At 41.1% G+C, this 27,839-nt stretch overlaps 1 protein-coding gene across 1 annotated transcript in view; it reads right to left on the reverse strand.

Annotated features, from left to right (window-relative positions):
• The window catches only part of ANTXR2 (anthrax toxin receptor 2), a 180,869-nt gene extending 155,685 nt beyond the window's left edge, over positions 1–25,184 (reverse strand). Inside the window, exons 1-7 of the mRNA XM_010845903.1 lie at positions 24,882–25,184; positions 24,154–24,225; positions 21,971–22,042; positions 2,842–2,923; positions 2,018–2,125; positions 1,826–1,894; positions 372–452 (exon numbers count right to left, since the gene is read on the reverse strand). Of these exons, the coding sequence (XP_010844205.1) occupies positions 372–452; positions 1,826–1,894; positions 2,018–2,125; positions 2,842–2,923; positions 21,971–22,042; positions 24,154–24,225; positions 24,882–25,033 (636 nt within the window). The 5' untranslated portion in view covers positions 25,034–25,184. The remainder of the gene's footprint in view (positions 1–371; positions 453–1,825; positions 1,895–2,017; positions 2,126–2,841; positions 2,924–21,970; positions 22,043–24,153; positions 24,226–24,881) is intronic.
• Positions 25,185–27,839: the final 2,655 nt, after the last annotated feature.

Raw genomic sequence — 27,839 nt, forward strand, 5'->3', positions numbered from 1 at the left:
ACAGATTCAGAGACTGTGATTTAGAGAAACTTATGGGGACAACGTTTTGCCAGAGGAAAGAACGGGGAGAAGGGATGGTTAAGGAGGTTGGGATTGATATCTATTCACTGCTATACTTAAAATGGATAACCAATGAGGACCTACTTTATGTATAACACAGCAACTCTGCTCAGTGTTATGTGGCAGCCTGGGTGGGAGGGCAGTTTGAGAGAGAATGGATACATGTATACATATGGCTGAGTCCCTTCTCTGTTCACCTGAAACTATCATAACATTGTGAATCAGCTATATCCCCAAACAAAATAAAAAAATTTTTTAATTCTTTTAATTTAAAATTGATGAGCCTTTCCTACCCACAAATAAATACTCACAGAATTAATGATTCCTCTAAGAGCTTGAAATCCACCTTTGACGGGAAACACTTGTTCCTTGGAATCAGCGATTCTTTCAAGCTTTAGGAAAAGGAGGAAAAGTTCACTGGGGGGTGGTTGAGACATACAACCTTTTATACCCTTCCTTACTTGTTAGTTACATTCATCTGAAAAATTACACCAGAGGATTAATTCCTTGTCAGGAACTGAATGGAGTAACTGGTGTACTCTAAATGCAGCACAACAACAGGAACTGAGATCAGGCACAGCCCCTTTACAACCGGCCTCAAGTCACAATTTCAAAAGAGTGCAGAGCTCTACGAGCTGCAAATGTCATGAGACACAGAAGCTTCGCTCACACTCAACCAGACATTTAAATGTAAAAACATTTTGTGAGTGGGAAAAAAAAATTTAATACATAAACCCTGTAAACTTCATGAAAAAAAAAACACTTTTTTTTTAAGGAAAATCATTAAAGATTTTTCCAACAGACTTCTCAAATTCTAAGCTCCTAAGAGTCAAATTTTCAAACTAAAACATCTAAACAAGACTTGTCATGATAACCTCGTCAGCTGATTAAAGAGGAGCATGCATATTATTTTATTAATGTTCAAGAAAAGTAGAGTTTTGTCTTCAGTTTAATTAGGTAATGAAACCCATCAAAATCAAACATTACTAATACAGAGTTCAAGACAGGAGGCCATTTTTATAGAAGATCTTTAACAATTAAGTGGGTTTCTGTGGTTGCTCAGATGACAAAGAATTCTGCTGCAATGCAGGAGACCCAGGTTTGACCCCTGGGTTGGGAAGATTCCCCTTAGAGAATGGAATGGCAACCCAATTCAATATTCTTGCCTGGAGAATTCCATGGATAGAGGAATCTGACAGGGTATATTCCATGGGGTTGCAAAGAGTCAGACCCCAGGAGTGACGAACACTGTGCTTCTCAGGTGGGACTAGTGGTAAAGAACCCACTTGCCAACGCAGGAGACATAATAAGAGACGTGGGTTTAGGTCAGGAAGATCCCCTGGAGTAAGGCATGGAAACTCACTCCAGTATTCTTGCCTGGAGAATCTCATGGACAGAGAAGCCTGGCAGACTTTAGTCCACAGGGCTGCAAAGAATCAGACCCAACTGAAACGACTTAGCATACATAGAAGTGTTAGTTGCTCAGTCGTGTCTGACTCTTTGTGACCCCATGGGCTGGAGCTTGCCAGGCTCTTCTGTCCATGGGATTTTCCAGGCAAGAATACTGGGGTGGGTAGCCATTTTCTTCTTCAGGGGATCTTCCCAACCCAGGAATTGAACCTGGGTCTCCCACATTCCTAGCAGATTCTTTACTGTCTGAGCCACCAAGGAAGCATGCATGCAAGTCATTACTGAAAAATCTGATCAACTCTCCTTAAGATTATTATGTGATTTAGATTCAAGGCTGCAGATCTGCTGTACTTACTTGAGCTTGTTCAAAGTCAAGGACACCAACACAATAAACTCTAGCCCCAAGTGACCTGGATATCTTTGCCTATTGAGAGAGAGAGAGACAGAGAGAGGGAGACAGGTAAATTATTCAAACATCAGGCTACACATGCAGAGACATACAGCAAAATACACTGGGGTGTAAAGACAGTTTCAGTTCAATACTCACCTCTTTCTCTGCATATGATGGCACCAGACCGTCCAACTTACCATCTGTCAGAGCAATTATGATACTGGAGGTTTTTAAGTCTCTCGCTTTCTCAATTTGCTCATTTGCCTGAAAATGAAGAAAAATTGTCCAACTCACAAGTTAATCTTAACTTTTAACCAGCATGTTCCATCAAGCTGCATTTTAAGTCTGGTGAAATCAAACTATTTTGGACTAGCTTTTAAAATAGCGTAGGGCTTCCCTGATGGCTCAGGTGGTAAAGCGTTTGCCTGCGATGTGGGAGACCTGGGTTCGATCCCTGGGTTGGGAAGATCCCCTGGAGAAGGAAATAGCAACCCACTCCTGGAAAATCCCATGGACAGAGGAGCCTGGTAGGCTACAGACCATGGGTCACAAAGAGTCAGACACGACTGAGCGATTTCACTTTCTTTCTTCTTTCTTTAAAACAGGGTATTTTATATTAACTATTTTAATTTGAAATATACATATATTCACATTATAGAGTAATTACTATTGGGTGTAAATCACAAAGGTTTTTAGCCTTGGCTGACTATAACCACGGAGAAAATGTGGTTCTCTGAATATAGTTGCAGAGAAAATGGAAAATTCCTTAAAAGGCAAACTGTCATCCAAACTTCTTTTATCACCATGGTAAATTCTTTCTATCAGTCCTATCCCTAGAACAACTAAAAGAATTTTTTTTTTTTTTAATTTTAAGGTAAGCATGTAATGGCATCTTAGAGTTTTACTAGGGAGTTATAATTTATTTCATTACACAGTAAGGAAACATTCTTTTCCATACTTACAAGTATAAAAGAACTTACTAGCTTTAGTCCTTCATGGATGTATGTCTCTCCTGCGGGACTAACACGTTTCAAATTGTCCAAGCCTTCACTGATTTTGCCTCTGAAAATAACACAGTACAAAATTAAACAAAAGAAAAATGAGGAAAGATCACAATAAGCACTTTTCAAAAAATGTGGCAGTTTTGCAATTAAGGCAGTTTTGTCCCAGGTTTTGAGGGCAAACAACTCCTCATACTGTCATTTTAATGAATATTTAATAATGTCTGTATTTTAAGCATAAAATCATTCACCAGAGCCTCACCCACATTTAAAAATAACTTATTTTATTTTAATTTTAAGGATTCTATTTTAATATTGTAGTGAAAATTATTATCAGACAAGTTCATCTCAGGAAGTTTCCAGAAAACACAACTTTCAAAGTATAATCCTAATCTTCCTTCTTTGTAACTCAGTCACCTCCACCAACCCATGTTGACTGTCTCTTTTAATACTTATTTTAAAATCTACCTATTCTGAACCTAACTAACTTCAGCACACTCTTTTTTCTAAGATGCCCCAAATATATTCATGTTCAACTTTTACTGCAATGAACAATTCTGTATCTTAAAAATATTATACTTTAAAATAATTTCACGGATTTAACGTTTTCACTTAACTAGACTAGAAGCCTGGAGAAGGCGATGGCACCCCACTCCAGTACTCTTGCCTGGTAAATCCCATGGATGGAGGAGCCTGTTAGGCTGCAGTCCATGGGGTCGCTGAGGGTCGGACACGACTGAGCGACTTCTCTTTCACTTTTCACTTTCATGCATTGGAGAAGGAAATGGCAACCCACTCCAGTGTTCTTGCCTGGAGAATCCCAGGGACGGGGGAGCCTGGTGGGTGGCCGTCTATGGGATCGCACAGAGTCGGACATGACTGAAGCGACTTAGCAGCAGACTAGAAGCCTACAGTGGGCTATCACCATGTCTATTATTTATAATGCATCCCCCAACTTTGCCCTAGTTACTTATTATAATGCCTTTTACAAAGTAAGTGTTCAATAAATTTTTCAATCTACCCTAGGAAAAAAATTCATAGTTCCACAGATGATGGAGTAAATTACATAATTTATAAACTTGTTTTATCTAAATATTTATGTTTTAATATCTACAGAAACAACTTGAAACTGACTCAGTCTGAATGCAGATAAAAACCAAATATTTGGTGCTTCCCAGAAATGAGTGGCAGCGTGTCCTCAAGCATTAATGTTTGCTGCCAAAAGAGAAATGAAAAAAGACAACTGAAATTCAAGTTTACACAAACAGCTTTTGCCTGGTAAAAATCGCCTTCTCCATTTAGTTCAGATTCTAATCATTATTACTTCTGAGGACTAGACAACACTAGTAGAAGACTCTAAGCAGAAAGAACTTGCCAAATGTGGGGTTCAGAGTGGGAAGGTAGGTCTCTGCCTGCTTATTTCGCTGGAAGAAGCAGAGCACTCTTGCCTGTATCCCACACCAGCCTCTGTGACATTCTAAGTTACTCTGAACTGCTTCATTACTTTTGCAGCTACAGAGTCATAAGAGGAAAAGTGTTCCTTGGCCATATCCAACAACATCAACATTCATGAGCCCTGGTCTGTCACTTTCCAGAGTAACTACATACTCTGTCAGCCTCTCCTCTATCAACAAGTATCACTGGGGCTTCCCAGGTGGTCCAGTGATAAAGAGTTCGCCTTCCAATGCAGCGGGTGCTGGTTTGATCCCTGGTTGGGGAACTAAGATCCACATGCCATGGGGCAACTAGGCTCGTGCACCACGACTAAGACCTGATACAACAAATAAATAAAAAAGTTTTTCAACTGAAAAAAAAAAAAGTGTCACCAAAAGGGAAATGGAAGTCAAAACAAGACAGGGCCTTTGAGGGATTCCAAGTAATTAAAAATAAGTTTAAATTTTTTTTATTAGTAAATGGTAAACTGAGGGAGAAAAAAACCATGTAGTAGGTAAAAAACACAACTCATCCATTTATACCATGACTTAAAGTTCTAAAGGAAAGCAAGGGAGAAAATGTTTAAAAGTAAGAGAAGAAAAAATGTGTATGTTATGAAGATCAGCTCAAGTCAATATCAGATTCACTGAGCTTGGCTTTAACGTTGTCTTCAACCGCAACAAACAGCAATACCGAAACTACTTTGGAGTTTGTTGTGGTTCTGTAGCCAAGGATGCAAGACACACAAAGTTCCCTATGAGCTCACAGGGCAGAAGCTTCTTTGCCATCCCTGAGTAATCGCTACACACTTCCTCTTTTCTGCTAACTACAGTTATTTCTTGCCCCGACTATCAGGAACTGCATGGTAAATGTCTTCCTCATTCAGAAAATTCTGTTAAGCTCAATGGTTATCATATTGCTATATCCTCTTTTCTAAGACCTTAGCTTTTCTTTTCAGATGTTACTAATTTTCTGCAATGTTACTGTATTCTGTGTGACTTCAAATACTTCTTGGAAAGAGGCAGAATTTAAACAAAGCGGGATATTAAACCTCTGTTTGATTGCTGTTGCTACTTTTGTTTTTGTTGTTGTTGTTGGGCATCAGGGTACCAAAATCTATAATCAACTCTTTCTTCTTGACTTTATAACTATGTTGATTGAAAAGAGGGGATGAGGCAGAGAGGCAGGGGGTGGCAGAGGCAAAAACATATTGACTCATTTTTTAATCTAAAAAATTAACACTCTCAGCTCTGTTAGTATCCTTCAAATTTCTCTGCTGAGTAAAGGAAAGAAGAGATAAGAAGGGAAGAGGAAAGATAAGCAGACAAGAGAAGGGAAGGGAAGGAAACACAGCAACCACTACTGCTAGGCACTGTGCCGCCTCAGTGGCCTTTCTCCAGCCATAAGACACCGCAACTATGGAAGGTGTGCATGAGGTCACAACTAAGGTGAAGATATATTTGATAAATAGTGGCATAATAAAATAGTTGGCAGAAAATTCTGACATGCTCAACTAGCACAATTCAGCCATAATTTTAAGTCCTTTCTACTTGTGACTAAAGATATACATTTATAAATGTATCTCTATACTTAACCTGAACTTTTCAATGTGCATGCCTTAACTCTCCAGACTTCAAAGCTCTTTCTAGGTTTCAATCAGTCTACACACATTGGCTGAGCACCCACACATGTGAACACTGTGATCTTACACTGTGATATGACAACAATTTACGCCTAGTCGATGGCTACCCTCTCACCCATTTACAGGTGCAATGTCGTTCTCCACCCTGGCTGGACACTGGGATGGCCTAAAAGGCTTTAAAAAAAAAAATCTTCTGGACACTAATGGAAAAAATTATAATTTACTTGATGTGTGCTGGGGTCAGGGTATTTCTTGGAAATTCTCCAGAGCATTCTATAGTGCGGCCAAGAATTATGAAACTCTGATTTAATCTAATTTTAAAACCTTTCCATGTTGTTGGAAAGGGCTTCCCTAGTGGCTCAGTTGGTAAAGAATCTGCCTGCAATGCGGGAGACTCGGGTTCAATCCCTGGGTTGGGAAAATACCCCTGAGAAGGAAATGGCAACCCACTCTAGTAATCTTGCCTGGAGAATTCCATGGAATGTTGTTGGAATGCTCTTTTCCTTACCTATTTTGCCAGTCAGTTCTTCTACTAAAGGGGTTTTGGAGGTAACTAGGATAATCTTTTAAAATGTAAAATGCAGTTTCTGGGATGGATGACTTATAGCCAGAGAGAACATGGATTAATTCCAAGCCCAATCTCATTTTCTCAACTATAAAACAAAGAGGAAAATACCTGTACTACAGGGCCATTGTGAGGATTAAATGGCATATAATAAGTACTGCGCTAGGCCACTTCGCTAGCTGTCCAGGGGTTAAGACTCCACACTTTCAATGCAGGGGGTGCGGGTTCAATCCCTGGTCAGGAAACTAAGATCGCACAGGCCATGCAACATGGCCAAGAAAAGCTACTATGGTTGTTATTGACACTGGTCATTCCTCTGTTCGTAGGATTTTGTTCACCCAGTTTACTTGCTTCTTGATTCTAAGGAGAGCTCACTCAGCAAACTGAAGGTTGAAAAAAATTGATAAAGACCCAAAAAGGAGGAGGGAAAGGAATAGAGGAAAGAAAGTTTATGCTGAAGCTTTAGTGAGAACAAATGATATGGAAAGCTATAGAATGAGGTGGGAAGACTCAGGTTTGGAGTAAATCAGAAACGAACTAAAACTTGGGTTCTGCAACTAGTGTAAGCACTGGCAGTTGTTTAATTTCCTGCAGCTCAGTTTCCATATCCATAAAGTGTAAATAAGAATGGCTGCCCCAATGACGTCTTCATTCACTCATTCCACAGACATTTATTAGGTGACTACTATCACATTTATGAAAATGTTAGTTGCTCAGCGACCCCATGGACTGAAGCCCACCAGGTTCCTCTGTCCATGGAATTCTCCAGGAAAGAACACTGCAGTGGGTAGCCACTCCCTTCTCCAGGGGATCTTCCCGACCCAGGGATTGAACCCCGGTCTCCCGCAGTGCAGGCAGATCCTTTACCATGTGAGGCACCAGGAAGCCCATCATCTTTTTAATATAATGTTATTATATTTGGCAGCTTTGAACAATTCAGAAAGCTGTCAGATCTGGACAGAAGAGCTATTAGAGGAGATAGACGAGAGAAAGGAAACGGCTAGTGCCCTAAATGAACCCTCTTTACTACAGCTTCTCCTTTGCATTGCCATGTTGCTCTTCTACAAAACCTACAAATGGTGGCAAGCTGAATTTGAGGTGACAGATGGCACAACGGATAGCAGTCCAGACTGCTCCAGCTAATTATCTACCACCGCATCCTTCAGTTGTTTCATGTTAAGCAAAAGTAACACCAACATAACTCCACAGGGTTGCTGTGAAAAATCAAAGAGTTGATGCATATAAAGAATTCGGTACAAAGTCAGTGTCACACAGACATTAGTCATTATTCTTTTATCACATGATGTGTCAGGAACTGAGCAGGGTCATCTGCAGCCAGACCTCATTCTTTCATGATGCCACCCTGCATCATACCATGAACGCAACCCACAGGTCAAACATGGTGCACTGGCCACCTTAATTCCCAGCTCTAAAACTCACTAGTCTTAGTAATTTTGTGACTTTGCTAAGTTGTGTCCTCTCTGAGCTTGCATTTCTCCCCTCTGAAAATGGGAACATTGATAGTACTTATATAGCAGAGTTGTTATAAAAATTAAAGGGAATAGTACTATCAGGGCTTCCTTGATGGCTCAGTTGGTAAAGAATCCACCTGCAATGCAGGAGACCCTGGTTCAATTCCTGGTTTGGGAAGATCCACTGGAGTAGGAATAGGCTACCCATTCCAGTATTCTTGGGCTTCTCTTGTGGCTGAGCTGGTAAAGAATCCACCTGCAATGCAGGAGACCTGCGTTTGATCCCTGGGTTGGGAAGATTCCCTAGGGAAGGGAAAGGCTACCCACTCCAGTATTATGGCCTGGAGAATTCCATGGACTATACAGTCCATTGATGCTTTTGAACTGTGGTGTTGGAGAAGACTCTTGAGAGTCCCTTGGACTGCAAGGAGATCCAACCAGTCCATTCTGAAGGAGATCAGCCCTAGGATTTCTTTGGAAGGAATGATGCTAAAGCTGAAACTCCAATACTTTGGCCACCTCATGCGAAGAGTTGACTCATTGGAAAAGACTCTGATGCTGGGAGGGATTGGGGGCAAGAGGAGAAGGGGACAACAGAGGATGAGATGGCTGGATGGCATCACTGACTCGATGGACGTGAGTCTCAGTAAACTCCGGGAGTTGGTGATGGACAGGGAGGCCTGGCGTGCTGCGATTCATGGGGTCGCAAAGAGTCGGACACGACTGAGTGACTGATCTGATCTGATCTGATACAGTCCATGGGGTCGCAAAGAGTCCGACACGACTGAGCAACTTTCACTTATTACTTGTAAACAGTTAGTACAATGCATGGCACCTAAGTGTTCAATAATCAATACCAACTGTTTATATCAATTTTCTGTGCATGCGTGCTAAGTTACTTCACTCATGTCCAACTCTTTGCGATCCCATGGACTGTAACCCCCCCAGGCTCCTCTATCCATGGGATTCTCCAGGGAAGCATACTGGACTGGGTCGCCATGCCCTCCTCTAGGGGATCTTCTAGGGATCGAACCTGCGTCTCCTGTGGCTCCTGCATTGGATTCTTTACTGCTGAGCCACCAGGGAAGCACAGTGTTAGTTGCTAAGGAAGATCACATTGCAGGCAGATGCCTTACATCTGAGCCACCAGAGAAGCCCATCAATTCACTGTACTGTGCCAACCATTGACGGTAATGTAAATAGGAATTATCACCTTTGTTTTTCACAGTTTGGGAGCCTTATTTGAGAACTTCTCTTCACTAGTGCAAAAACACATAGAATTTTTAAACTTTATATTAAGTTATACAAACTCCAACTCATATGCATGTGTTCAGTATTGCTCTTGAATAGGTGAATATCAAAATCCCAAAATGTACTTCTATCACAGCACAATATTAAACTGTTTTAGGAAAATTATCATTTCTAATAAATAAAACTTCAATTCTCACATTTATACCTTACCTATTAATTCTTAAGACTGAGAGTTTGAATTGAAAAAACTATTCAAAGTCATGAAAGTAAAAGGAAATGTGCCCATCTATTCCAACCCAAGAAGGAAATAATGATAATATTAAAATAATACAAAAATAAAGTATTAATGCTGTTAATAAACAGCTTTAATTCATACAAAGGAATGAGAGTGAGAGGCTAATAATAAAAAATAAAAGTAAATAACACATCATTCAAAATTTGCTGACATGGGTTATGGGTTACAGCAGAATCTAAAGACTAGTGCCAAAATTACCAGTCTAATTTGCTATTTTGGTTACACACAAGGTTTTTTTTTTTTCCATTTAGCTGGCATGTTTATTTCTGAAAGCGATTCATCTTTGGAGTTTCAATATTACTTTCAGTATAAACTATGAACAGAATCTCTAAATATGACCTCTATCAATTTCTTCCCACTCTATATACACCCATTTTCCCATCAAAAGTTGGAATTTATCCCCCATCCTCTTGATTCTGGCCCAGCCCTGTTACTACCTAGCACTAGAACAAGGTAGAAGCGATATTCTTAGACGTCCAACCCTTAAAAGAAATGGAGACACTGCTTCCTTCATCTCATAGTACTCGCTCTTGGACCCAGTCATCATGCCTTGAGAAGCCCAGGCCACAAGCCGAGGTCCCATGGAGGAAAACGTTATTCCAGTAAACAGCCCTAGCTATGCTCCATAACAGTAACCACCTTCTATGATTATAGCACCAGATAATATCATGTGGGACAGAGAAGCTTCCATTTGAGCCATCCATCACAGAATAGTGAGAGATAACAAAATCATTGCTTAAGCCACTAAATGTTGGGGTGGTTTTTCATGATCACTATGCCTGTTCCAGGACTAATTCTAAATGAGGCACAGGACTTTTCCCTTTATATACCCTTGGTAGCTAGCTGCCATACAAAAACTTTGATTACCCTGAAATCACCATGGTAGGAGGAGACTTAACCTAGCCATGAGTTGAAGTCATGTGTAGCAGAATGAAGACTCAGGTCAACAGTCCTAGCTGAGCTCCTAGACAACAGCCAGCACCAGCACGAACTTTCGAACCATGTGGGTGCGGTCATTTCAACCCTTCTAGCCATTCCAGCTTTCTAGCTGACAACAGGCAAAGCATAAGAACTGCCCATTCAATGCACAATATCATGAGAAATGACTAGTTGTATTTATATCACTAATTTTAGAGTAGTTTATTATGCAGCAATAGATATTCAAAAATTAAAGTTGTGACTAAAGTAAAAGGTAAATGACCTTGAAGAGATGGATAGTAAAGACTGGAAAGGCAGTGAGCAAATTGTTACTGGAGGCTCAGTTTCATGCTCATTCATATCTGTTGCATTCCATTGGTTAAAGTGAGCCATAGCCCCAGCCCACATTTTTTAAATTATATATTTAAATTAAAATACTTATATAAACATATGTAAATACATGTGTATATATAAATATATATAATATATAAATATGTGTGTACTTAAATACATATATAAATATATAAAAATACTTATACACACATATATTATACCTATTACATATATAATCATATTTGTCTCAGTGGTAAATCTGCCTGTCAATGCAGGAGATGCCAGAGAATAGGGTTCAACCCCTAGGTCGGGAAGATCCCCTGGAGGAGGACATGGAAACCCACTCCAGTATTCTCACTTGGAAAATTCCTTGGACAGAGGAGCCTGACACGCTACAGTCCATGGGGTCACAAAGTGTCAGACACAACTGAGTGTGTGCACGTGCACACACGTATGCATATATGTTGTATGTATTCTGTGTTTCATTGGAGGTCACAAAGGAGCAACCTATCACAAAAACTAAAAGCCTCATACATCTATGCTACCAAATGCCAGTTTAGATAACCTATAAGCATAAGTGTTAGAGGTATGGAGGTAGAGGAACCAGAGATCAAACTGCCAACATCCACTGGATCATGGAAAAAGGAAGAGAGTTCCAAAAAACATCTACTTCTGCTTTATTAACTACACCAAAGGCTTTGACTGTGTGAACCACAACAAACTGTGGAAAATTCTTCAAGAGATGGGAATACCAGACCATCTGACCTCCCTCCTGAGAAATCTGTATGCAGATCAAGAAGCAACAGTTAGAACTGGAAATGGAACAACAGACTGGCTCCAGATTGGGAAAGGAGTACATCAAGCTGTATATTGTCACCCTGCTTATTTAACTTATATGCAGAGTACATCATGAAAAATGCCGGGCTGGATGAAGTACAAGCTGGAATCAAGATTGCCAGGAGAAATATCAATAACCTCAGATACACAGATGACACCACCCTTATGGAAGAAAGTGAAGAAGAACTAAAGAGTCTCTTGATTAAAGTGAAAGAGGAGAGTGAAAAAGCTGGCTTAAAACTCAACATTCAGAAAACTAAGATTACGCATCTGGTCCCATCACTTCATGGCAAATAGATGGGGAAACAATGGAAACAAGTGAGAGACTTTATTTTTCTGGGCTCCAAAATCACTGCAGATAATGACTGCAGCCATGAAATTAAAAGACGCTTGCTCCTTGGAAGAAAAGTTATGACCAACATAGACAGCACATTAAAAAGCAGAGATATTACTTTGCTGACAAAGGTCTATCTAGTCAAAGCTATGGTTTTTCCAGTAGTCATGTATGGATGTGAGAGTTGGACTATAAAGAAAGCTGACCACAGAAGAATTGATGCTTTTGAACTGTGGTGTTGGAGAAGACTCTTGAGAGTCCCTTGGACTGCAAGGAGATCCAACCAGTCCATCCTAAAGGAAATCAGTCCTGAATATTCATTGGAAGGACGGATGCTGAAGCTGAAACTCCAATACTTTGGCCACCTGATGGGAAGAACTGACTCACTGGAAAAGACCGTGATGCTGGGAAAGATTGAAGACAGGAGGAGAAGGGGATGACAAAGGATGATATGGTTGGATGGCATCACACACTCGATGGACATGAGTTTGAGCAAGCTCTTGGGGTTGATGATGAACAGGGAAGCCTGGCGTGCTGCAGCCCATGGGGTCATGAAGAGTCAGACTCGACTGAGTGACTGAACTGAACTGAACTGTACTTTATCCTTAAGAGATTATCAGCCAGGGATATGAAATGAACAAAACTGCAAACAAAATGCAGTAATACACAGAAACTTTATAAAGATTTCAATTCAGTTCAGTTGCTCAGTTGTGTCCGACTCTTTGCAACCCCATGGACCGCAGCATGCCAGGCCTCCCTGTCCATCACCAACTCCCAGAGTTTACCCAAACTCATGTCCATTGAGTCAATGATGCCATCCAAGCATCTCATCCTCTGTCGTCCCCTTCTCCTCCTGCCCTCAATCTTTCCCAGCATCAGGGTCTTTTCCAATGAGTCAGCTCTTCGCATCAGGTGGCTGAAGTATAGTTACATAACGTAATTAAATATTGCTCTTGGAAAATAAAACTTAGTAGACTGAGTAGAATATGAGACAAGACAATCTTCTCAAGATGTTATTCATGTCCATACAAAATTACTAATGATTTATAATCCACTTAGCACCGTACTTTACCTGAGCAATTACAAATAAAGCATTTAGCAAAATGTCTGATACGTAGTAAGTGCTCAATAAACTTTACTACTTCTATCTCCTTCCATTAATAAACCACAATATTATATAATCAGTCTGACAAAATTAGAAAAATTACAGGAGGGAAAATCTGCTCACTCATTCAAATGTGGGACCATCCTAGCTATCTATTTAATTATGCCATTATATACTGTTACATGGCATACAGTGTGAAGAACAAACTGCAAAAAAAAAAATTGTTCCCTATTAGCTCAACTTAAAAGATTTTAAAGGGTTTCAAAAGAATGAAAGATGATTTTTCAGGCACAAACACTGCTAATACATTATCTTAGGAACTCATACTTTATATAAAAACTTGTTTACTTTTTATTTAACATGTCATGGTAAGGCCAATATATGTCAAGGTCTCTGTGGTACAGATTCCAGACCAATGAATCCAAAGTCAGAGTCCTAGATTCAAAAATATCTGCTTACAAAGTGCCCCATACAATATGGGTTTGTGAAAATTCGTCTCTAATTTAGTCTACACTTACCTAAGTGAGGTACCCAGATGACACCTAAAGTCTGTATCTGCTGTATCTTGTGTGTTTATACCCCATTTCCTCATTCAACACCTCCCTGGGCCATGAAAAAATGACCTCTGCATTTTACCACCTGAGTGTGCCAGGTGTGTCTTCCAGACATGAGTAACAATGCATTTCATTTTCTAGAACACATCCACAAAGCAAATATGGGACTTCACTGAAAACGGCTATTCCCACATCCACGACTGGAGTCTGAGTTGCCGCCATGCTCAGACCTCTCAGAATTAGCACAATGTGTGACCAGCACTGACTTTTCTCAACAGGAAAAATTACTTCCCTGTTAGAATCTAAACAAAAACAACTAGTCACTTCCTCTCACCACGTCACTGGTTTGTAAGAGCACAGAAGAAATTTAGAGGATGAATATATCTTTGAATTATGACAACTCTGACCAATTCTGGAAACCAGCTGGAGAAAGGGGAACAAAGATTCTGAGGCAGTGGAATGGTTAGGTGCTCATGCTCAAGAGCTATACACAGGGGTGAATTCTGGCTCTGACATAGCCGTGTCACTTTGAGCAAAGTCACTTGACTTCAAGCTTCTGCTTGAATCTGGGCACATAACGGTGACGAGGCGGTACAGTGATAAGACCCAGATCTCATCTCAGCCTCAGCCTCCTTCCCACCTAGTCATTAATTAGGCCTCCTCATGCATTATGTGCACTTAATCATCACAATATTACCCCAACACTTCTACACAGTAGGAATGATTAGCTCCTTATAACAGACAAGACAATTGGGTAGCAAGAGGTGAAATAACTTGTCCAAAGTTACACAGCTCGTATACAGCGCCTATGTTTTTCTGACCCAGAGTCCAGTCCTGATGTTTACATTTAACAAGCAACCTTCAGGATCTGCGCCCCTCCGCCAGGCTTCCCTTCTGGCTCAGCTGGTAAAGAATCCACCTGCAATGTGGGAGACCTGGGTTCGATCCCTGGATTGGAAAGATACCCTGGAGAAGGGAAAGGCTATTCATTCCAGTATTCTGGCCTGGAGAATTCCATGGATTATATAGTCCATGGGATCCCAAAGAGTTGGACATAACTAAGCAACTTTCATTTCATTTCACTTCAGCACTCCCCAGGTTAACAGCTGAATATGTTCTATTCCTATTCAGGAAATTAACACTGAATAGTCATTGGAAGGACTGTTGCTGAAACTGAAGCTCCAATGCTTTGGCCACCTGATGCAAAGAGCCAACTCATTGGAAAAGACTATGACACTAGGAAAAATCGAAGGCAAAAGGAGAAGCGGCAGCAGAGGACAAGATGGTTAGATAGCATCACTGATTCAATGGGTTTCCCTAGTAGTTCAGCTGGTAAAGAATCTACCTGCAATGCAGGAAACCCCAGTTCGATTCCTGGGTCAGGAAGTTCCCCTGGAGAAAGCATAGGCTACCCACTCCAGTATTCTTGAGCTTCCCTGGTGGCTCAGACCATAAAGAATCTGCCTGCAAGGCAGGAGACCTGTGTTCAATCCCTTGGTTGGGAAGATCCCCTGGAGGAGGGCATGGCAACCCACTCCAGTATTCTTTCCAGGAAAATCTCCATGGACAAAGAAGCCTGGCAGGCTACAGTTCATGGGGTCAAAAAGAGTCGGACATGACTGAGCGACCAAGCACAGCATACCACTAACTCAATGGACATGAATTTGAGCAAACTCCAAGAGATGGTGGAGGACAGGAGAGCCTGGCGTGCTGCAGTCTATGGGTTCGCAAAGAGTCAGACAGGACTGAGTGATTGAACAACAACAATGCTCTACTCCTAATGTTTATACTTTCTAACTCCTGAGTTCCATTCTGATACCAAGAGAGTTGTCTCTGGCTACATAAGTCAGTCATATTTCCTTTAAACCTAAGCATTTGTTTTTTATAAATAGTATATTATTCAAATAAAATTGAATAACCTAAATGTATAGAAACTAAAACATGAAGGAGCCCCCACCTTGAATCTCACTAAAGGAACCCCCACCCTGAATCTCATTGCTAAGACAATATTGTTGTTAGCAATTTGTTGCTCATTTTCCAGACTTTTTTCCATGCATTCATTATCATACACACATACCATAAAAACCATTAAAATTTTTGTTTTTATCATCTTTAACAGAGTATTCTGCAACTTGCTTTTCTCAACTAGTATATCTTAGACATATTTTCATAGCAATATATATAGATTTTCCAGTTCTTTGAATGACTGCATAGTATCCAATTCTATGTATATACTCTAATTTAATTACAGTATCATCAACTGATGAGCATTTAGATTTACTACCATTTTCACATTATGAACAATGCTTCAGGGTTTAATCTCACATATACCTATCTTTGCACACTGGTGCTGCTATTTCAGTAGGGCATAGTCCTAAAAAGTAAAATTGCTGATAGAAGACTTCTAAACGTTTACAAATACTGGCAAATTTCCCTGCCTGCAAAATGAATGAACCAATTTATAAATTACCAACTATCTTATCACAAGTAAACTTTTAACTTGGATTCAAAGGAATTAAAAGAAATCCTTTCAAATAACAGAAATGTATATATTACTTACACTTTTTATATAAATTTAATCAAATAACTTATTTTTAATTTCCTAGACTAAGTTTGTCCACAGAATATTTTTTCCTAAGTAATTGATTATTATTCTCAGGTCAAACAATTATATGACTTTTTCAAGTTGCGGACAAGTATATCAAAAAGAGAGTTGGAAATGTTCGTAACTGATCTATAACAATAGGAATGAAAAGATTAGCAAATATAAATCATGTTTTTATTATTTCTTAAGGAGAGAAAACATTTGATAGCAGTTAATAACTCAGGTTCTAGAGTCAGACCAACCCAATTGTTCATTCAACATATACTTCCTGAGCATCTACTATGTTTCAAGCTCTGTTATAGGTGTTAAGATTTGGAGGTGAAGGTAAACGAGACAAAGAAGACCCCTCTGCTCTCATGCAGTTTACATTAGGGTTATGGAGATAAAATAAATCGATTAATTATCAGAACAATTTCAAAAAGTGATAACCAAATAGAGAATTGTGAGACACTACTGGGAAGGTGGGGTAGGATTGCTTCACACCTGATACCAAGGCAAGGCCTCTTCGGGGAGGTGACGCATGGGATGAGGCCAGGCAAGACATGGGGAAGACAAAGGGCAAAACTGCTAGTATAGAAACACACTCGGCCCGTTCAGGGAAGGGAAAGGTGGCGAGTGGGCGAGACTGGGGCATGCAGTGTTAGGACAGGATTGGCTGAGCAGTCAGGTAGGGCTTTTAGGCCACTGGGAAATGCTTTCTACTCTAAGCCATCAGATTGTCTTAAGAGCAAGAGTGGCATGATCTATTCTACATTTCAAGAGACCATTCTGGCTAATATACTCCTCATCACTGATTAACTGTGTGTCCTTGGACAAGCTACATTTCCTTTCTCAGCTTCAGTTTCCTCATTTATAAACTTGAGATAATAGTATCTATGACATGGAGTTGATATAAGGGTTAAATAATGAATGGAAAGCATTTTGCACAGTATCTAGCACATAAAAATGTTCACTAAATGTTTCCAACTAAATCGCTTTTACCTCATTAAGATTACACTGAACAGAACTAAGCATAATTCACTATCACCAATTATTCAACACAATAACTAAAAATATCCTTTTAAATGAGTCTTGATTCAAATTCTCTAACACCGAGAGGCTGGATATTTCCATATTGAGTCAACACTCAGCACTTTCCTCTTACTGGATCCTATAATACAGCCCTGAGTTATATGTGTTTGTATACACTCCTCACTATCACACACAAGATTATCCATCCTTGTGTTACCTCCAGAGCACATAATGCTCAAAACATGGTATACAGGGTAGCCAGAGCAGGATGGTGGGTAGGTGAGTGGAGAGATTACCAGATAGGGAGGATAAAAGAGAAGACTCTTGAGAGTCCCTTGGACTCCAAGAAGATCAAACCAGTCAATTCTACAGGAAATCAAGCCTGAATATTCATTGGAAGGACTGATGCTAAAGCTGAAGCTCCAATACTTTGGCCACACGATGCAAAGAGCCAATTCATTGGAAAAGATTCTGATGGAAAAGACTGAAGGCAAAAGGAGAAGCAGGCAGCAGAATATGAGATGGTTAGATGACACCTCCAACTCAATGGACACGAATCTGAGCCGGAGACAGTGGAAGACAGAAGAAGCTGGCACGCTACAGTTCATGGGGTCGCAAAGAGTCAGACAGGACGCAGCAACTTAACAACAACAATGAAAATAAAATAAAATAAAAATCATGAGGGCAAAAGAAGAGAATGTTTCAAATTGAAATATTCAAAATAATAACGTTTTAGGACTTTCCTGGTGGTCCAGGAAAGTCTGCCTGGACCTGCCAATGCAGGGGACAGAGGTTTGATCCCTCATCCAGGCAGATTCCACATGCCACAGGGCAACTAAGCCCATGTGTCACAACTACTGAAGCCTGTGGGCTCTAGGGCCCATGCTCCACAATGAGAGAAGCCACTACAATGAGAAGCCCTCACACGGCGACTAGAGAGTAGCCCCACTCACCTTAACTAGAGAAAGCCCACGTGCAGCGACGAAAACCCAATGCAGCCAATGAATACATTTTTTAAAAAATAATGGTTTTAAATCATGAGCATATAAAATGGATAACTGATCATTTCTTGCCATGTTTATTATTCTGTTTATGCATTTACATAGTATCAGACTTCATGATGAAACCCTAACAGAAGACACAGTCCAACTGTAAGGACTTACTGCCTTCTAATCTTGCTTCCTCTCTACTGAAGATATTTAGCAACACTTTGAAACACGAAAGAGGTACTTCTCATATTTACCAAGCTGCAGAAGAATTATGAGAAATAGAAACAAAATTGTGAAACCTGATGTATTTGACCTTTGCTTTTCCTATGCGCTCAGACCTTTAAGTGTGACATCAAGAAAATTCATGCGTAGAATTCCCCTTTCTAGACTTTGAAACAAGGATCCCCAATAGCTGTGGCAACATTCGTTCAGTGATCTTGCATCTAAATATGTGAATGATTTCTACACACTTAAAAGGCAGGAATAGAGATGCAGATGTAGAAAATGGACATGTGGACATGGAGAGAGTGGGTTGAATTGAGAGATTAGGCTTGACATAAACATATCACCCATGTGTAAAATAGATAGCTGGTGGGAAGCTGCTGTATAGTATATGGAGCTCAGCTCGATACTCTGTGGTGACCTAGAGGGGTGAGATGCTGGGGCAGGAGGTGGGTGGAAGGAGGGGAGGAGGGGGAAGGGGTTGGAAGGAAAGGGAGGTCCAAGAGGGAGGGGTTATATGCATACATATAGCTCACTCACTTTGTTGTACAGCAGAAACATACAACACTGTAAAGCAAGAATACCCCAATTGTTTTTTTAAAAAGGGGGGGTATAATGAATGAAAAGTGACCTTATATCCAAATATAGAGGACCATAGAAATTTGAAAAGTTACTAATTAAATAAAATTGGTAAAAGAACAACTAGGTTCAGAATTTAATCCTTTAATGGAAACTGTTCTGTAATATACAAAATACTTTTGAATGCATTGTCTTATTTTTGATCCCCACAAATCTCTTAAGGAAACACAGTTTAAAAAAAAAGAAAGAAAGAAAGAAGGAAAACACAGTAGATTATGCCTGCAGTTTATAGACATAAATACTGACAGAATGAGAAGATGATTTATCCCATCTCTAACCAATAAGTAGCAAAACTGGAACTCTAACCCAGGCCTTGTTAGTGTACATTCTGCTACCCCAAACTAATGCAATTTGGCAAACAGGGAAATTTGTTAAAACTAAATTTATTTCTATTTAAAAAGAGAAAGAAGAGCCAACTATGTTTTAAGTTGCAAATAGCATTATACTAAAATTCCTCCTGAACTATTATAAATCCTTTCAAGCAGTACAATAATCCCTTTATATAAGGATAATGCCTCCCCATGATTAAAATACTGCACACTGCCTAACTGCAGATACTAACAACAACAAAGCTCTCTTCTCTTGATACATATATGCCAGACTCTGTCCTACATTGTCCACACACACTGACTTCAATTTTTACAGCAGTCTTATGAGGTAGGTATTATTATTATGACCATCATCGTCATCATTATTCAGATGGAAAAAAGTGAAGCATAAAGAGGTTGTCACTTGTCTGTGACCATTTGGCTAGGAAATTGGTTCAGCAACTTTCAGCTGCAATATTATGCTGCCTCTGGAAACAGAAGCCTCTTTATCCCAACCTCTGCCTTATCAGATTCAACCAATGATAACGGAAAATCTTTAGTGAGATTCAGTTCAGTTCATTCTCTCAGTCCTGTCCAACTCTTTGTGACCCCATGAACAGCAGCACGCCAGGCTTTAACCCGTCCATCACCAACTCCTGGGTTAAAATTGTGTTAGTGAGGTTGTGTACAATAATATAAATTTACTATTATTATAGTGTATAGTAATAGTAAAAATTGTGTTAGTGAGATTAACACAAGTTAAACCCTTTCCATGCCTGCTGATGCAATACCAATCTTGTTGACCTGTGATTACAGTTTACCAAAGTGCTGGAGAACTCACATATAAAGTACCTCACAGAGAACCTAGCACAAAGTAGGCAGTTAACAATTACTGAGAGTCTATAGTGTGTCTGGCAATATTCTAAATGCTTTTCTCTACATATGCACTCCACAAATGTTAGCATGGTTCTCTTTTTGTGCTACATGCTATGTATATGCTCAGTTGCTCAGTCGTGTCCAGTTCTTTGCGACCCCATGAACTGTAGCCCGCCAGGCTCCTCTGTCCATGGGACTTCCCAGGCAAGAATAGAGGAGTGGGTTGCCATTTCCTCTCCCAGGGGATCTTCCCAATCCAGGATCAAACCTGCAGCTCCTGCATTGGCAGGTGGATTCTTTACCACTGAGTAACCTGGGGTGAATCAAAAGCTGTTTCTTTGGAAATTAAGCTAGGCAATGGAAAAAATTCTTTTCATGAAGGCAAGGACTGTTATATCAATGGGAATAAACAGCTGTTGTATTTGGGTTGTTAGGGACTACTGTTGCCCCGGCCTTTGATGAGACCCAGATGCACATGAGAAAGTATGAAACGAAGTATCAGAGAGGAGACTGAGGTCATAAGCTGGACTCCCCACCTACAGAGAGATTTCCTCTCCAGGAAAAGTAAAACTTAAAGCACAAATATGTTAGAAGTTTGATGGATTTTCCAAATCAATTCTGGGAATTTTAAATAAGTTACCTCTGTAAGCTCTTTTAAAAATTATGTGTTCTCGACATTTTTAAAGTAAAAAAAAAAAAAAAAACTTTATTTAAAGGAACTATAAACACAAAACTTCTCAGAAAATCACATATTACACAGAACAAGGTACAACAGCCTTCTTTGCTGAAACTACAGTTTGGAGAAATTGGGTTTCACAATAAAACTAACCCACTCATTTATTCAAGAATTGATTAAGAACTACCTTGTGTACTTCATGTTAAATGAAGTAAAAAATCTCCCTTCCCACTATGGAAAGTACCACTCTTTAAAATGTCAATGACTACTTATTTTTTTAACTTTTTATTCTATGATGGAGTATAGCTGATTAACCATGTTGTGATAGCTTCAGATGGAAAACAAAGGGACTCAGCCATACATATACATGTATCCATTATTCCCCAATCTCCCCTCCCATGCAGGCTGCCACCTAACATCAATGACTACTTCTAACTTGCCACAATGATTAGTTCAAACGACACCAAAATGGTCATATAAAGTATTATGACATTGATTTGGGGGAAATTTATATACATATATATGAAATTAAATTCAAATTCATAAATATATATATTTATGAAATTAAAAGCGAGTTCTTTCATAAAGGTAAACCTATTCTGCATCAGTGGACCTCAGAGTAAGTCTGAAGATGCAGGATGTCTGCTCCATCTAGTAAATTATCCAAATAGATCCATATCTTTCTCCTCCTTAATGTTCTTCAAATTCCTAGTTGATTAATATATTACATCGAAACAAGAAAGATGTAGAACTACTTACAGTAACAGAGAGGGGGAAAGGTGGGAGGCAGTAAACACACAACTAAGGCGGAGATCTGGGTCTCATTGTACATTCCACAGCAATGTGAATGATATTGATTTTCAGATTAGCTGCTCTTTTTTATTATTCATACCTCCTTTTCCCTCTATTAGTGAAGAGAACTAAACAGTCTGCGTACTTGCTTGATTCCACTGAGAGGCCTGAATCACCACTTGGAAATATCCATCATTCCTTTAAGATTAGTCTCTACTAAAAGCCTGCAGCAAAGTGATAATGCACTAACCTGTCTCCGGTTAATGGCAAAATAATGGTGGCTTGAGAAGAAAACACAATGAAAGATAATCTCATTTGAGGGCTGCAAAACAAGAAAAGAGGCAGTTAAAACATTTTTAAAAGAAATATTGATATAATACAGATGTATAGCTAGGGAATCTCATTTAAAATCAGTCTCACTGAACAGTCCAGTCTTCTTTTAAATGGAACCCCTAAGTAGATACATGAACTCTGCTCAACATTACCATTATCACATAAGTCATTCTAGATTTAGTCAGTGTTGCTCAGCACTCAGGCACTCCTCTCTGACCCACACGGCCACTTTAGGAAGAGATTACCTAGAAAGATAAATCCCAGGCCAGTGGAAAGTTTTCTTTCTTTCTTTCTTTTTTTTTTTGTAGAAAGCTCTTTCTTTGGCCTTCTACCTCATCTCCTTCAAGGAGGCCAATCCCTTCAGAATGATTATCATAGCAAGTTTAGGGCTGGAGACAAGCAGGTTTGATTTAATTACCACAACTATGAGAGGAGTTCATACAAGTTATCCTGAGGTAGGATTACTTAAGGAGTGTCAAGGACAATGTGAAAAAGAAGAACAAATCACATTTTGATTAGACATGTTCAGTTCTCTAAGTCTTTAGCATCATACTTCCGACTGGCAACAACTGCCCTAGTTAGCTACACCTTTTAAGCTCTAAGCCTTGATCTCACAGAATGATTCCTGTTTCAAAGACACCCTATGCAATGTTTCTTAAGATCTGAACCTGAGGCTGTAACACTCAGCTCTATAAACTGAAGAGCAGAATGATGCCCAAGGGTTACACATATTTGAAAAGTCATTCACTTCAGTAGTCACCCTTTACTCATTTCCTACAATATATTATGGGTTAGCAACTGAACAACTAAACTTGTGCCAGAGAACTGTTTACTATAGAATTCCAATTTGTAAACCAGACCAAATAAGAGCCCTACTTCTTGGAAATGTACTGAAATGACCCACTGCGTTTGATCAAAATCTATGAGACACTCTGCACACTCTTGGATTAAACCAGAAAATTTATCAACAACTCCCTCTCCTGCCTTTGACACTTAACGATATAGAGCCTCATTTACTTTTCTTTCCTAGACAAGCTTACCTTAGACCCTGTCCAGAAATGAGTGTTATACTTGGCTTCTTAAACAGGAGACTGATGACTGAACATGGACAAGCATACATTTTTATAGGGATAAGCTTACTGCTGCCAATAACTGAAAGCAAGGATTTCCTAGGCCTCTACAGATTGTTTGAAGTTACTTGCAACATGACTTTCAAAATGTTTTGATCATCCAAGCCTGTTTTAAAGAAAACATTTGGGCTAACACGACTGAAAGAAGCAATATTTAATGATACAGCTCCTTTTCATGTCCTTTCCATTATCTTGATAAACTTGCATTTCCTCATTGCATTTTTTCTTCTTTAAAAAGAAAAAAAAAAAAAAAAGAGGAGGAGGAAAAAAGCCTCAAAAGCCTAGTGTCCTAGGGTCACTTTTAAATAAGAAAGCCACTAATTTCTGGTTACCTCTAAATAAGAGAGTAAGCTGGCTATCATAGCAGTTATGCTTTTTATAGGAGACAAACCAATCTTTCCTAGTAAGGCTTATTGCATATATAGAACAGTTAAATTTTAAACCAGCCACACACCCACACATTGTGTAAACACAAGTCATTTCTTTAAAGGCACACACACACAAGTGCCTTTTCTGGTAGTGGGTTATTAACACATGCTCATTTGAAGTTTACCAACACTTTTTTTTCTTAATGAGGACCTCAATAATGCTAAGAATTGTGTGGAATGGCAAATATATTATGGGTATTATTAGCATAAACTTTTAAAGTGATAAATTATGAGAAAGCATAAATGAAATTCAAAACAGATGAAAACTCAGAAAGGAAAAGACATTTGGAATCATGTCTGAAGATAGTTCCCCAGAGCCTGGGCCAAGTTTCTGGGATCCAGATGAAATAAGGCCTCAACAACTGAAGGGCTGTCCTAATAACAGCATGTGTGTGATAAGACCTTGAGGCACTTAAAAATCAACACTTCAGTAAAGGCTTTCCTTGCAAATGGTTTCCAAAAAAGGATACCCCATCTAGCCTTTGGTCTACTTGCCTCCAACTCAAAGTCCCCTGCTTAGGAAAGAAAAGTAGGAGAAATACCTTACAAATCTCTCTGTAAGTTGCTGGACAAAATTGTAAATTTCAATCCAGTTATTTGCCACACTCCCAGACCTGAAAAAGAAAATTGAACGAATCAGAAAAACAACACATTTACAGGGGTGTAAGCTGACCTCTTCTTCAAGCCAAGTTAACAGTATTAGCAACTGAAAGGTAGGTGCTACAAGAACCTAGGAAGTCTACCCATCTTCAAGATCACCTGCCTGCTAATTGTCTGGAGTAAGATCCCAGCTCTTCAAATAAACACAGCCTTCCTTAGAAGGAAATGCAATCCACAGTTGAGTACGTTAACTTTAGACTGCCAAGCTACAATGAAAGTGCTGTGCTCAGGGTAAAACCCGGCAAACTTTAGCCAGCGTGAGGCGTTGAGGACTGGGGGACTCAGAAGGAGTCTTATGTGGGTCCCAGGGTCGCAGAAGGTTACCCCAAGTGACCGCACTCCCATTTCCTAAGAAACCCCGCCACTGGCCAGCAGTGACTGCCCATCTCCCTAGAGAGCCTAGCAGCTCGGGGCTCCTCCTATTACCCCGCAGCCCGCACAGATCCGAAAGCGCTCGCCTTTCGGACAGAGATAGCAACAGGGCGCCCATCACCGGAGTTACCCCTCACCCCTCCCCAGGTCACACAGACATCTCAGCCTCCCCCCACCACAGCTCACCACCCAGGGCCACTCTCCCCAGGAGACCCTGGATCCCTTTTCCCGCACTCACTTGTCTAAGACGAAGTAGAGATCAAAGGCTCCGTGGCAGGAGGGCTGCTCCTGGGCGCTCAGCAGCCCCCCGGGACCGCTGAGAGCGAGCAGCCACAGCCCAGGGACCAGCCAGCGCCCGGGACAGCGGGCCGGGGAGAGCCCCGCCACCATCCTGCGGCCGGGGGTCTGCGGCTCCCTCCTGCTCGCAGCCCCCCTCGGCTCGGCTAGACTCCACTCGGGGGCGACGCTAGGGTGGTGGGAGTGACCAGGGACGCACCCTGAGGTGGGGGATAGCGAGTCCCTTAGGGCGCCGGCGCCTGGGTCAGAGGGACCCACTGACTGACAGAAGGAGGGAGACAGGGAAGGAGGGAGGTCCTAGGAGGACAAAGGGAGACTCCGCCGCCGCAGCTGCCGCCGGAACTCTTGACGAATCCCCGTGGAAGAGCGATCCGGCCCTCCCCCTCCCGATTCCGGAGAGTTCCTGCAGATGACCGGGGCCCGCGGCGACTGCTCGCAGGAGAAGTTCCTCCGCCGCGTTGGGTCGAGCCTCCAGCCTCCGCTACGGAGCTGGGGTCCTCCAGGAGGGCCGCCCGGGACGCGGCCGCCGCCGCGTACACTTAAAAACGGAGGACCGCTCGGTTCGGGTTCCCCGCCTCCGCCGGGCACTGCAAACTTTTCTTCCTCGTACTCGGCTCTGGCACCGCGCGGCGGCCGGGCGGTCCTCTTTAGGGGAGGAGGCCGGGCGGCTCCGGAGAAGCCACTCGCAGCCAAGGCCAGAACCGCAATCCGGCCGGGTCTCCGCGGTGGCAGTGTGCGCCCGAGGGCGGGGCCTGAGCCGAGCCACACACGCACACTTGTGGGTTCGTGCCGAGCCGAGATGACTAAGGCTTGCCAGCTTTTGGAAAGGAGAGAAGTAGTTTAGAAAAACAGATGTCCTCTAGAAACTAAACAACCCCCCTTCCTGTACCCTGCAGACTCGGCCTGTTGCAGCAGCTGTGCAGAGCAGCCTGTGGCGAGGTTGGGAGACTGAGGTCTAGCGGTCTCGAGAAAGGGCATGACCCCCTCTCTCTGCCTCACCCCCATTATCACAAGCGCACTTGCTGCTCTGGTATCTAAAGAAGGCAACTTCCTCTTTTTTTTTTTTTTTAAATAAACCTACTTCATTGTTTCATCTCACAGACTAGAAACTTCTCTGTGTGGGGTGTTGGGGGGAGTAAGGGTGGGAAATTCTTCAGGAGTGAACAGTTGTACCTCAAAACATTGCATCCCACTGACATTGATCTCAAGCTCCAGATATTAAGAATTTCATCTCGGAGCAAACTTGCACAGGAGCGAGAGTTTGCATGCATTTTGGATTCTCTGCTTACCCATTCTGCACTCAACCTCTCCTCTCTGCCCCCACCGCAACCTGCCTTCCCCCGCTGGAAACTGGCTTTTAGAGACTAACCATCTGACCGGTATGTTAGTCGCTCAGCCGTGTCCAACTCTTTGTGACCCCATGAACTGTACCACCTCAGGCTCCTTTGTCCATGGGATTTCCCAGGCAAGAATACTGGAGTGGGTTGCCATTTCCTCCTCCAGGGGATCTTCCCCACCCTGGATTGACCCCTCCTCTCCTGAGTTTTCAGTATTGGCAGGCGGATTCTTTACCACTGAGCCAACAGGGAATCCCACTGGTATACACACCAGTGATTGAGAGTAACATTCAGTGTCACCTCCTCTTCATTTGAATCAAGTCAAGGCTTTATGATAAAAAGTTCATATAGTACTACATTACATGTTGTCTCAGCAGTTTGAATAGTTGTGGTGCACATTTAACTTTTCGTTTACATTGTCTTTGACTACAACCAGATTTGCAAGCTGTTTGAAGACAGAAATCTATCACCTTAGTATCTACTTTAGGTAAAAAATCTGCCTGCCCATGCAAGAAACTCAGTTCAGTCTCTCGGTCGGGAAGACCCCTGGAGAAGGAAATAGCAACCCACTTCAGTATTCTTGCCTGGGAAATTCCATGGACAGAGAAGCCTGGCAGGCTATAAATCCATGTTGCAAAAGAGTGGGACACAACTTAGCGCCTAAAACAACGACAATATGCCTGGCACTGTTCTAGGACCTAGAGTTAAAGCTCAGAATAAGATGACAAGCCCCAGTTTCCATGAAGCTTGCAGTCTGGATGAGGAGGAAAAGCAGGCAGAAATACATAAGTAAATGTCTATATAGAAGGTAGCTCACAGAGATTTAAAATACGGTCATATGATAGAGAAAGACCAACTAAAGGACTAACAAGAAGGTAGCCATTCCAAGAGCTAGAGGAGGAAACATTTCCCGTGACTGCAACTTTCCAGAAGTATTAGCTTAGCACATTCAAGAAACAGAAAGAAAAACAGTGTAACTGGAGTTTTATGAGAAAGAGGAAGAGAGCCAGACAGGGGCTAGCTAGTATATGTTTCATAAACTGTGGTAAAGAATTCAAATATTTTATATTGTGCGACTGAAGCCCATTCAAGGAGTTCTAGGGGTGGGGAAGGGGATCAATTGTTATGATCTATGTTTTTTATAGATCGTTATAGCTGATATGATACAATGAATTTGAAGACAGCAAGAATGAAAGCAAGAAAACCAGTTAGCAGACTAGTGCAGTACCAGGGCACAATAAAATGGTACCCTGGACCAGCATCTCTGTAGTGTCTGAACATAAAGATAGAAACAGGTAAGAACTTCGGTAAATACAGGTGGATCCCCAGTTCGGAAATGTCTGCCACTTAGAGATGGAAATTCCACTATCATCCACTGGACCTACCACTTCTTACCTGATAGGGTAAGGCAGGTACTGATGGGCCAAGTGGCTGATTGAGTAGAAGATAACACTTTTGTTAGAAAGAAATACAAATCCTCCATTGTTTTCAAGTAAGTGAGCTCCAGGGGGAAAAAAAAAAAAGTCCAATGAGAGGGATGGCTATATTATCAGAATCCTAAT

Source organism: Bison bison, unplaced genomic scaffold, assembly GCF_000754665.1.
Source record: "Bison bison bison isolate TAMUID 2011002044 unplaced genomic scaffold, Bison_UMD1.0 scf7180017864228, whole genome shotgun sequence".
NCBI classification, from domain to species: Eukaryota; Metazoa; Chordata; class Mammalia; order Artiodactyla; family Bovidae; genus Bison; species Bison bison.